Raw genomic sequence first — 12570 nt, 5'->3', positions numbered from 1 at the left:
GTACAATGGTCCCGTCTTTTAGTTTTGGCAATACAATTTGGATTCAAAGTTTGTGTAGAATATCTGTATTGAGACTCATCTTTTATTTACCCTTACACAAGGGTCATGGTATTTTGCAGTAGCTGGTCCAAAATTCTGTAACTTCCAGGCGTGACCCTGCAGCATTCTGAGCTATTACTGTCGTATTTATTTGGTAAGGGTTTCTGCAGAACAGGCATAGCAGCGCAAGCTTCTCTAACATGGGCCACCACCAATGTACCTCCAGCCTCATCTCAGCACATCATCTCTGAGACTAAGAAGACAGTTATCTTATCACGGAGGCAAAGGATTGAACAGACAAGAAATAAATTGTGAGATGGATATCGATCTCTGTCTGGAGTGGCCTGAGATCATCAGCTGATTTCACAGGGCACTGAACAGCCAGATGGTAACAATAATTGTCCAATACCAAGCCGGACTAACTAGTGCCCATATCCTATTACCAATTTGGAACCACCTACTAAACTGCCATGGTTCCCATCTTTATTTTTGCTCATTTTATTGTACTGCCGTGTAAAATAAAGTAGGGTTTGCTGAGGCCTTTTATGCTTTTAATGCAAAAAGGGCAAAAACTTTTGATGAGAATTTTTTAAAACAACTAACAAAATCACCCAAAGCACAGGACTTGGTGGTCAACTACATGGACATCTTTTGGGAATATAATACAGCAGGGCACAGATTATCCAACAAGTTCTTGGCATGCTCTGGAAACAGCTTTTTATTACAGAAGGTAGAGAAAGCGGTTAGGGGAGAGGCTGTTCTAGATTTGATTCTGACTAAAAGTGAGGAGCTGGGTTGAGAATTTGAAGATAGATGGCAGCCTGGGTGAAAGTGATGATGAAATAATGAGTTCATGATTATAAGGAATGGTAGGAAGGAAAAGAGCACACTAAAGACAATGGACTTCAAGAAGGCAGACTTTAGCAAACTCAGAACTGGTAGCAGCAAGTCTAAGAGGAAAAAAAAGAGTTCTGGAGAATTGGCGGTTTTTTAAAGGGACATTATTAAGGGTGCAAGAGCAATCTATCCCGGTGCATAGGAATGAGAGGAAGTATGATAAGAGACTACCCTGGCTTAACCAGATCTTCAATGACCTGAACCTCAAAAAAGGGTCATACAAAAAGTGGAAACTAGATCAAATTACAATGGATGAATTAAAAAAAAAACACACCCCAAAAACCCCCACCACAAGAATGTAGGGACAAAATAAGAAAGGCCAAAACAAAAAATAAGATTAAACTAGCTATGGACACGAAGAGTAACAAAAAAACATTTTACAATTACATGAGAAGCAAGATGAAGACTTAAGTCAGGGAAGGCTCATTACTCAATGAAGAGGGAAAGACAACAGTAGAAAACACAGCAATGGCTGAAGTGTTAAATGCCTTTTTTGTTTCAGTTCTCACCAAAAAACATGAGCGGTGATTGGACAACTTAACATAGTGAACATCTGTGTAAATGGGGTAGGATCAGAGGCTAAAATAGGGAACAAACAAGTTAAGAATTACTTATACAAATTAGATGTCTTGAAGTTGGCAGGGCCTGACGAAATACGAACTGGCTGAAGAGATCTCCGAGCTATTAAGTGTTTATCTTTGAGATCCAGTGACTGCAGATAGCAGAGTTGCCAGGTGACTGGAAAAGGGCAAATACTGTACCTATCTATAAAGAGGGGAATAAAGACAACGCTCAGCTTAACTTCAGTACTCGGAAAGATAATGGAAAAAACAAACAATTTGTAGGGACCAAGTAGAAAATAAGATGATAAGTAAGAGTCAACACAGAGTTATCAAGAACAAATCATGTCAAAGCAACCTCATACCCTTCTCTGACAGGGTAATAAGCTTTGTGGCTAGGAAGCAGTACATGTGATATATCTCGTCTTCAGTAAGGCTTCTGATACTGTCTCATAAGACCCTCTCTAACAAACTAAACAAATATAACCTAGACAAATCTATTTTAGATTGAGTGCACAAGCGGTTGGAAAAGTATATTCAGCGAGTAGTTATTAATGGTTCACAATTAAGCTGGAAGGGCATATCAACTGGGGTCCCACGGGGGGGGGGGGTGGAGGGGAGAGGGAGTGATCTGTCCTGGTTCTGGTTCTAATCACTGTCTTCATAAATTATTTGGATAATGGCTCAGAGAGTACACTTATAGTCTGCAGACAATACCAAGCTGGAGGGGTTGCAAGTGCTTTGAGGGACAGGATTAGAATTCAGCATGATATTGACAAACTGGAGAAACCGTCTGAAATAAACAGGATGAAATTCAATAAGGACAAAAGCCAAGTAGTACACTTATGAAGGAATAATCAGTTGCACAAATACAAAATGGATAATGACTGTGTAGGAAGGAGTATGTCAGAAAAGGATCTGGGGGTTATAGTGGATCACAAACTACTATGAGTCAAAAATGTAATGCACAATAAATGTAATACTGTTGCAAAAAAAAAATCATCATCATTCTGGGATGTATTAGCACAAGTGTTATAAGCAAGACACAAGTAGTAATTCTTCTGCTCTACTCAACATTGATAACTCCTTAACTGGAGTATTGTGTCCAGTTCTGGGCACCACACTCTGGGAAAGATGTGGACAAACTGGAGAAAGTCCAGAGAAGAGCAACAAAAATGATTAAAGGTCTAGAAAACATGATCTATGAGGAAAGACTGAACGAACTGGGTTTGTTTAGTATGTAGAAGAGAAGATGGAGGGGAAAGACATCATAGTCTTCAGATAAGTAAAAGGATGTTATAAAGAACAGGGTGATAACTGGTCTCTTTAACCACTGAGGACAGGATAAGAAATAATGGGCTTAAATTGCAGCAAGAGAGATTTAGATTAGGAAGTTTTTCCGAATGTCTAACTGCAAGGGTAATTAAGCACTGAAAGAAATTACCAAGGGAGGTTGTGGAACCTCCGTCACTGGATGTTTTTAAAAACAGGTTAGAGGGACATCCTAGCCGCCGCATCCCACAGCTCCCATTTGCCAGGAACTGAACTGCGGCCACTGGGGGGGGCCGTGCCTGCAGACGGCCAAAGTAAACAAAATGTCTCGAATCCCACCAGCAAATTACCCCGATGGACCGCGTGCCGAAGGTTGCGGACTCTTTGTCTAGATAATACTTAGTCTTGCCTCAATGCAGGGGACTGGACTAGATGACCTACAAGTGTCCCTTCTGGTCCTACATTTCTAGGATTCTATGGTTCATTTGATACTGTCCTGCAGAGCCAGTTACTGGAACTAGAAGACAAGGCACAGCTTGAGAATATAAACTAAATTTATATAATTAGCCCTGAAAATATACTGTAAGTCAAGTTAATTGCTATAATTTAAGGCACAGTGTAATTTAATTGCAGTATAATTTACCTAACACAAAGTTAGTAGGACACACAAAAGCACTCCAAGACAGATGTATCTAGAACACTTGTGATGCTTACTTGCTTTCTGTGGGTATTTCCCATGCAATGTTACTCCTAAGGGTAACATTTGCAAAACGGTACAACAGAAGTATGGAAACAAGAGACTCATTAAACAGGAGCACAGTCAAGGGAACTCGTTTTAAATAACATTCACTCGTCTTAGTAAAAGCATTTAGTTATGCTACTTATTCTTTGCCTGTTACTTAGCTTAGACAAATAAAACTAGAATAGCCAGCTTCACTTTCTTATTTTCATGTACGAGCACAGTTCTGTCATGTTTGGGAAAAACCAAACACTCTGGTCAGAGGTTTAATTAAAAAGGGGAACTATATTTTTGCTAGTAGTGTGAAAAAAACCAAACATACTTCATACAATTACTCTTCCAACCCAAATGAGTGGTTTTATGCTCTCTGTTCACCTCCTAAAACAGTCTGAAGCACTCTACGTGGCAATAAGGATTTACTGTATTACTATAATGTCCACTGGGTTCAGTTATGTGATTGATTTGGGGGCCATACAGGTTCCCTAATAAGAACTCCCTCACCTGGGCTGCTTCTATCATCTGATAAACATGACTATCAAGATCTTTCTCAGTAACTTAAAATTAAAGCTTAGTTTTTACCCTACTAGAAACCCACATTCTGCCAGCCCCTTCTTCAATTTCTTTGAATAGCTGTTCGTAGTTAAAGTCTGAACAATGCTTTGAAAATATAAGTGTTATGGAAGTGTCATTTATTACTATGAGTAAATATTAAAAGCTCTTACCTCAATAGAGCTAGCAATGTTCAAACACTCCTCCATTCCGGGTATATCCAGTTGAATAATCCTCAGATCTTTGCATTTTATAATGATGGTGCCTAATGAGCCAACAAACCTGCAGTGAAAGATACAGTCTGTTGAACTATGAAGAGAAATAGCCTCTATGGATGTCCAAATTCCTAGATAAATATACACAGGTCTTCCAGCAGCGCATACATGCAAAATAAACTACTACTTGTTGGGGCTTTATCTGCTCTACATTCTTTTAGAAAAGATGTGCTATTCAAATCTTTCAGAAAGATATGTTCTTACGTAACTATGTTACTTGCTAACGCTTTAAGGTACGAATCTCTTCCCCATGTGCCTCTATAAAAGAGAAAGTAAGTATTGGTTGCCTGGAAAAAAAAATGGGTGTGCCCTTTTTTTGCTTCTGATGGTGGTGCGCGGATATGTATGTGTTGAGGGGGATAGAGGGTTAAAGGCTTTCTTCCTGATTTCTAATGTTTAGAAAACAAACAACCCCCACATCTCAGGTATTTCAAGTATGAGATTTCCTGATGTTCCTAGAAGATACAGACTGGGAGCTCTCTGATCCACTAACTGAATGCACAGAAGTGTTGAATCTAACAGATTTTTTTTTAATATACATTTGAGTTCATAAAGGTTAACTAAAAAGACAAAAATGTTTCACTCTGACTAAAAACTACTTTCCCGCTCAATTAAACAGGTTTCACTTGCTTAACATCTACAAAGTCATAACTGTAGACATCTCCAGTCCTCAGAGTCTTCCAGGAAAAAGATGTACACAAGCCCTTAATATTTAATGTAAAAACATGCAGAAAAAGGTTCCTATTAAAAATGCCTCAGGTGTTCCTTATGCAGCAGAAAGAAGTGTACATTTTGAATAAATAAAGGGTTTGTTTCCTTCATGTTAACTAGCAAAAAAAACCCTATTGCTGTTAAAAATACAAAGGATGGAAGTGAGTAGGAAAATAAGAGCAGGGAAATAAATATTCAAATATCTCACAGAGCATGAGGGTGTTAGCAGAAGTTGACAGGGTTTAGCAAGACAGACAAGGAGCTCAGTTGTGCTGTAGCTCACGAAAGCCTGTGCTCAAATAAACTGGTTAGTCTCTAAGGTGCCACAAGTCCTCCTCTTCTTTTTGAGAGTAGAGAGAGTTATATACGTGGGACTCAATGTAAGTGGTCTGGGTAGATTTGGTAGCTTGGGTTAGTGAGAGCCTGGGAATCACAACTCTGGGGTTCTACTACTAGAGTTCTACCCAGCTGGGTGTGGCTTTGATCACCTGACTTCACTTCTATTCCTCGGTTTCCCCATCTGTAAAATGAGCATATAGTGGGTATCTTCCTCAGATAGCTTGGGAAGCAGTCCGTAAGCAATGTTTACAAAGATGATAGATTTTTAGAAGACAGGTGGTACAGAAATATCAACTATAATACAGTCAGATGGATAGTCAAACCGGGCCAGTTTTGTTTTGGCATGCCTTTCTGTTTTATCCTCACAGTTCACGGCGGGTGCCATTTGTTGACAGCACAAAGTGGTCCTTGATGAAATGCAGGCCATAGTAAGCAGCACAGGTAGTACAGCTGTAGTTGCCTGGATACAGTACAGCTGTCTGTGTGGGATGAGTAATAGGTTTTTGGCCAACACCCCCTCACTATATAAACGCTGAATTGTAACCAAACCAGACAAAATTCAGTAATTTGGTTTCAGAATTATTTCTTCTAAGCCATTATTTCAGCTAAAAAAAAATATTTTCTTCACTCAGTAGTCATGACTGTTTCTCCAGCACTGAAGAATTGCTAGCACTGGGATAAATGGATGGAACAGCTGTCCAATTTCAGTGATGATCCAATACATGTATCTGTATGCCCTCCTGCACTGCTATTTCATAACTTCCTGTAGTAACAGTTAATATACTAGTGGGGCTGTTTTTCCTCAGTATGCTTCAGGAATGCTCAGTATGCAGAGAGACATCACCAGTGTCATTAAAGACGGCTCTTCTCCACAATGAGACCAATAGGCATACGCTTAAAGAGAGTTGCTCATGAAACACAAAAAGCCAACACACAAAAAAAAAAAAGCAGCAGCTTTGGCGCTCATGCCACAAAAAGAGTATGAAAAACTACCAGCCCAAGTACAAACATCTCTCACCCATCCTTATCACAATACAAAATACTGGATTTTACTTGGTCATCAAAGAGATATTCACATCAGCAAGGCGGGAGGACGGAATTTTGTAAGTCTGCTCTACTGGCACATTGGTTTGTCTTAGGGTCATCACTATATGTGAACTAAAGGAATGCATGGCTGGGACTATTTACCAAACCCTACAGAACGGCATATGTTGTAATCCCTGTTTTTCTTCCTTCTCCAGCAGGGAACAAGGATATTTAAGAGGTAATCTCTAAATGGATCAGGTGGAATGGGATGGAATGGCTCAGTGATGGAGTCTATACTGAAGTAGCCAACATTCCCCAACTTTATCAAGCCACACGATGAGAGAGATGTAGGCATAGTACCATTGCACTGGTCCATGTATGGCAGTGTGGCCTCATGCAGACAGTACTGGACAGGGTCTCCAAAGATATGGGTTCTATTCCTGGCTCTGCCTTTGGCCTTGCTGTGCACCTTGGTCAAATTGTTTTACTTGATGCTTACAGCCTTTCTAAAATGCTTTGAGATCCACAGATGGAAAGCATTGTACAGAAGCTAAATATTATTGAACTGTAGCCCCTTTCATTCATGCACTTTGCAAACGTCAGTCATCCCAGGAAGGTCAGCAATTATCACCCTCATTTTCCAGAAGAGGAAAACCAAGACAGAAGTGAAGTAACTCAACCAATGTCTCAAATAGGACTAGAATGCAGCTATCCTGGTGCTCAGTCCTCTATTTTAATCATTGGGCTGCACTCTCTTCCAAACCTAGAGCTAAACCCTTGGATTCCTGCCACCCAATTCTTCACAGTGCTTCTTCCCATCCCTTATGAAGAGGGGGAATTAGATGGGGGCAAAGAAGAGGAAAAATACCTTTTTTCAATAGAGTCAATGTTTGAGTGCAGCAGCCACAGCTCCTCAGCATTGTCCTGGCGCCGAGATGAGAGGATGAGGTGATGGCCAGTCAAGCATAGTGTCCCTTCCACTGCTGGGTAGAAGGGACGGTGCAGGACCACATTATCTGCTCGCGGTGTCTTGATTAGCTCTGCAAACTCCATGTTTCTCTGAGGTTGGTATAGGCCAGGGAATGACCCTGGTAACTAACTAGCTGGGGGGTGGGGGGAGAAAGCCCAACTCTCAGCAGCACCAGTACCTCCTGTTTGGGGCCAAAACGGGGATCCACGCAATCCCAGGGATCTTCCACAATTGCTGGTGCCAGCCGCTACCAGGGAGCCAAAGGGTTGGGGAGGGTCATAACTGAAGGGGCGATTCCCAGCTCCCACCTTAGGAGTGAGGGAGTCACGTGCCTCACTCCTGAGGGGGGGTCTCCAGGGAGGAGGTGGGGGGGAGGGGAGGGAGGGGGTGTCACAATCCCACCTCTCTGTGGAGGGAGGGGGAACAGGATCCCCAGGGGAGGGGGCGGGGGGAGGGTGTCACAATGGGTCCCAGCTCCCAGGGCAGCTCCGGGGAGGGGGGGGGGCAGGCACGACCCCTGCTGGGGGGGGGTCCCTAACACGCTGGGTGGAGGGGAGTCACAACCCCAGCTCCTTGGGGCTGGGGGGAGGGGGGAGTTGCTCTCACAGCTCCCAGTAGGCGAGGCCCCCTGCGGGACGCTGCAGCCCCGCCCTGGGAACGGGGAGCCTGGCCCGGCTGCAGCCCCGCCCCGACCGGCCGGCTCCGCGGCAGTAACAACAGCAGGAAGGAAGCCCCGTCTTCATGGCCCATACCCCGGATGGTGGGACACAGAAGGGGGGGGGGGGGCTGGACCCCACGTGCCCTCACAGGACCAATCCCCGGCCACCTCCCGCTGGTGAGGGCGGAAGAGGGACAGACACCCGGCCCGGCCGAGCGCCTGCCCCTACCGGAAGTAGTTCCCTACAGAAACGACGCTGCGCGCCCCCACGCAGCCCAGCACATCGGTTCCGCCTCCAAAGCGGCCTGCCGTACGCTACTTCAGGGCCACGGGGAGCGGGGGCTGCTGTAACCCCACGGGAGGAGGGCGGGGGCCGGGGAGAGTAAAGAGAGCGGCGGGACCGAGGGTCCGTGCGGGCGGGGTGCAGGGCAATGGAGGGAGTGAGGGGCTGGGGGAACGAGGGCGAGACTGGGAAAGAGCATGCACTTGGGGCGGGGAGCTGAGGAGGGGCTGCAGGGGCAGGAGGAAGGAGCTGAAGGAGCAGAGCTCAGGCTTGGGATTGGCTGAAGGGGAGGGGGCGGGGCCGAAGAGGGAGGAGCCCATGGGTGGGGCCAAGGGGGAGGAGCTCTTGGGGCGGGGCCAAGGGGGCGGGGCTGAAGGGGAAGGAGGGAGAGGCTGAAGGCGTGGAGCTCAGCAGTGGGATTGGCTGAAGGGGGAGGAACTCATGGGAGGGGCTAAAAACGAAGGAGCTCATGGGGGCGAGGCCAAGGGGGAGGAGCTCGTGGGGGAGGGGCTGAAGAGGAGCTCAGGGATGGGATTGGCTGAAGGGGGAGGAGCCAAAGGGGGGAGCTGAAGGAAAGGGAGAGGGATGAGGTGCTCGGGGGGAGGGGCTGAAGGGGAGGAGCTCAGGGGTGGGATTGGCTGAAGGGGAGGAGCTCATGGGGGAGGAGCCAAAAGGGGGGAGCTGAAGGAAAGGGAGAGGGACTGAAGGATGAGGTGCTCAGGGGGAGGGGCTGAAGGGGTGGAGCTCAGGGGTGGGATTGGCTGAAGGGAAGGGGAGGGGCTCAAGGATGAGGTGCTCAGGGGGAGGGGCTGAAGGGGTGGAGCTCAGGGATGGGATTGGCTGAAGGGAAGGGGAGGGGCTCAAGGATGAGGTGCTCGGGGGAAGGGGCTGAAGGGGTGGAGCTCAGGGGTGGGATTGGCTGAAAGGAAGAGGAGGGGCTGAAGGATGAGGTGCTCGGGGGAAGGGGCTGAAGGGGTGGAGCTCAGGGGTGGGATTGGCTGAAAGGAAGAGGAGGGGCTGAAGGATGAGGTGCTCTGGGGGAGGGGCTGAAGGGGTGGAACTCAGGGGTGGGATTGGCTGAAGGGCAGGGAGAGAGGCTGAAGGATGAGGCGTTCAGGAGTAGGGAAGGGCTGAAGAGGAGGAGTTCAGGGGGTGGGTCTGGCACTAACTTGGTTTGAGGTGGGGCAAGGCCCTTCACTTACTTGTGCCCCAGTTTCCCCAGTGGTAAAATGGGAAATAGGGGTTATTATTACCTCTGTAGAGGGTTAAAAGCTGTCTTGACGCAGACTTATATCTCTGCTATAGGACACCAGTCTCCTAAAGAAGACTGGAAGAAACAGACTGGACAAAGGTCTCAGGTCTTATTGAGAACAGAAGCAGAACTTCCCATTAAACAAACAAACACAACAGCATGTTGATCCCCAACCGTCTCCTATTGTTCCTTCCACCCTCACTTTGGTGAGAGAGGCTGGCAGCATCTCAACAGCCTATTCTTGCAAGAGCCAACTTTCCTTTCAGCACTGTCATCGCATCCTGACAGTTCCCAGGATGTTTATTTGTGGTGTTTATTTGTGAGCAGAATGAAGGAAGATAGAAATGTTGATTATAGTCACAGAGGCATACACCTGATATTGATCTTCCATCAGCTCATCTACCGTCAGGGCTGGCCCTAGATCAAATGGGGCCCTAAGCAAGGAGCATCTTCGGTTTGTCCCTCCTTCATTTGTTAAATGTTTGAATACCTTATTTTTATTGCATTTGTAGCCCATTTCATTACTTTGATGCATAATTTTCATGCATGATTTATCCCTATTGTATAAGATGATACATTTGAATGCTAGTGTAACCAGGGACCTCTGGAGCTTAGTGCATGAGCCGCTACCGCATGAGCTAAAAGCCAACAGGCTCAATTTATCTCTCTCTCTCTAAGTGGTCTCGGTGCCACTAGATGGGACATAACACCACACTCAGAAGGTGTGTGGGTTACACTAGGCTCTGTAAATCTGTATTTATTCATGCCATATATAAGCAAAGGAAAAAATGTGTTTCCTCTTACCATAATAGAAACTTTTTAGATCATTATAGATTTATAATTTATATAGATTAAATTGATATAATTTATAAAATTTTAAGAATAACTGAAATGTACTAACATGACGAAATTGAACTGTGCACCACCAGTATTAAATAGTGTTACAATAGGTGTCTGCAGATATACCTGTGAGGGCATGGCTGACACGATTCTAGGAGGTTCAAGGAAAATGTAATTCTCAGAAAGTCTGGAAGGTTCCATGAGATTCTACAAAGGTCCAGAACATTCTAGGAGGTTAGTGAAAAATGAATCCACATATGGAATACCTAAAACATTTTACTTCAAACATTCTATTTTCCCTTTTGTCGCTAACAACAAAAACAGCAACCCGAGCCTGACGCGACCCCCTCCTCCACCCCCACCCAGCCTGGCACCCCAAGCGGACGCCTGCCCCTAAATCCAGCCCTGTCCACAGTGGGCAAAATTCTGCTTAATTACACCAGCATACATCTCTATTTCTCTTTCCCAACAGGTAAAATACACAGAATTACTTGGCAACATTTTCTTAACCTCCATCCCTCCCCTGGAATCTGTCATAAATTCTACAGAGTAGCAATAGTTCTATTTGTACAACACAAAAAATCTCTGAAGTCACACAGAAGGGAATTAACATTTTTAGACTCTTCATGGAGCAACCATACATACCTAAATGGTGTCCCAGAAGGCATGCACAAGAGAGGCAAGTAGGGAGGCAAGGGGGTTGAATAGTGTGGTCCCAAAGGCTGTTGGAGCCAAAGGGTGTCCTTTAGAACAATGGAAACCCAGCCCAGGTGAAGCCATATAGACAGGAACATGAACTTTAACCAGTAAAAAGGAAGATGGAAATTCAAAGCACTAGGAGGAAATCTGAAGAGCAAATAGCCAAATATGCACATCAGAAGCTGATGCCTGCAAGAGAATTGGTAGCACCACAGGGCTGCCGGAGTGGAAAAGGACAAGATCTTAAAGTGACACTACATTATTACCTTGGATCAGTTTTGTTCACCACAGAAGATGTTGGGGAGGTAACTACTCTAACCCTACTCTTTTCTCATAATAAGATACTGTCAGTTGTTGAGCTGGCTAAAAGGGAGGTTCTGAAACAAATCCGATAAGCAGCAACAGGTCTCCAGGCCCAGGTGGATATGTCCAAGATTCCTGAAGGAGGTTAAGAATGAAGTGGCAGAGCTGCCACCACAAATGTGCAATCTCATTCGATTTACCTACCATTCTGGAGAACTAGAGGGTATGTTGTAAGGAAATTGGAGACCAGTAAGCTTTACTTCTGTACCTGCTAAATTGCTTGCAATGATCATTAAAAGTAGGATTATGAAACACCTAGTTCAGGGGTTCTCAAACTTCATTGTGGTGTGACGCCCTTCTGACAACAAAAATTACTACATGACCCCAGAAAGGAGGAGGTTGAAGCCTGAGTCCCTCTGCTCCGGGCAGGGGGGCCAAAGCCCTGGGGCTTCAGCCCCAGGCAGTGGAGCTCGGGCTTCAGTCCCGGGCCCCAGCAAATGTAACGCCAGCCCTGGTGACCCCATTAAAATGGGGTTGTGACTCACTTTGGGGTCCTGACCCACAGTTTGAGAACTGCTGGTCTAGAAGACCGTGATATGCAAGGGTCTAACCAGCACTGCTTCTGCAAAGGAAAATCATGCTCAGTAATTTTAGAATTCTTTGAACAGTTTTAATAAAATAGGGTATAAAGGTGAACGAGCTGGCTATTTTAGACTTTCAAAAGGCCTTTGACAAAGTCCTTCACAAGAAGCTACTAAGGGAACTAAGGAGTAAGGGTCCAAGAAGCAAAGCATTGTCATGGCTCAGAAATTGGCTAATACACATAAATGAAAGAGTAGAACGAATTTTCATCTTGGCAAAAGATTAACAGCAGGGTGCTTCAAGGTTCCATACCAGGGAAGGTGTTTAACATGTTTATTACTGATACGTAGGTGGGGGCTTGGTGGCAACATTTTGAAATTACAGATTTAGGTTAGTCCAGACCAGAGAGGCAGTGAAGAACTTCAGAGGGACCTAACAAAGCTAGATGAACGGGCAACGCAAGAGCAGATGAAGTTTAATGCCTACAATGCAAGGTAATGACCTGTAACACACACTTCCCAGTGGGTTACATCCTTCCTCTGCTCAAAGGAAGCTCGTCCTGAGTGTCTGAGGCCC

General features: G+C 45.2%; 1 protein-coding gene across 1 annotated transcript in view; it reads right to left on the bottom strand.

Moving 5' to 3' along the window:
* The window catches only part of MTMR9 (myotubularin related protein 9), a 31894-nt gene extending 24160 nt beyond the window's left edge, over positions 1 to 7734 (bottom strand). The window contains exons 1-2 of the mRNA XM_074947428.1: positions 7276 to 7734; positions 4230 to 4338 (exon numbers count right to left, since the gene is read on the bottom strand). Coding sequence (XP_074803529.1) covers positions 4230 to 4338; positions 7276 to 7460 — 294 coding nt within the window. The 5' untranslated portion in view covers positions 7461 to 7734. The remainder of the gene's footprint in view (positions 1 to 4229; positions 4339 to 7275) is intronic.
* Positions 7735 to 12570: the final 4836 nt, after the last annotated feature.

The sequence above is a fragment of the Natator depressus genome, chromosome 3 (assembly GCF_965152275.1).
Source record: "Natator depressus isolate rNatDep1 chromosome 3, rNatDep2.hap1, whole genome shotgun sequence".
Classification (NCBI taxonomy): domain Eukaryota; kingdom Metazoa; phylum Chordata; order Testudines; family Cheloniidae; genus Natator; species Natator depressus.
The sequence above is the reverse complement of the archived record's forward strand: the minus strand, read 5'-3'. Positions and strand labels throughout refer to the sequence as shown.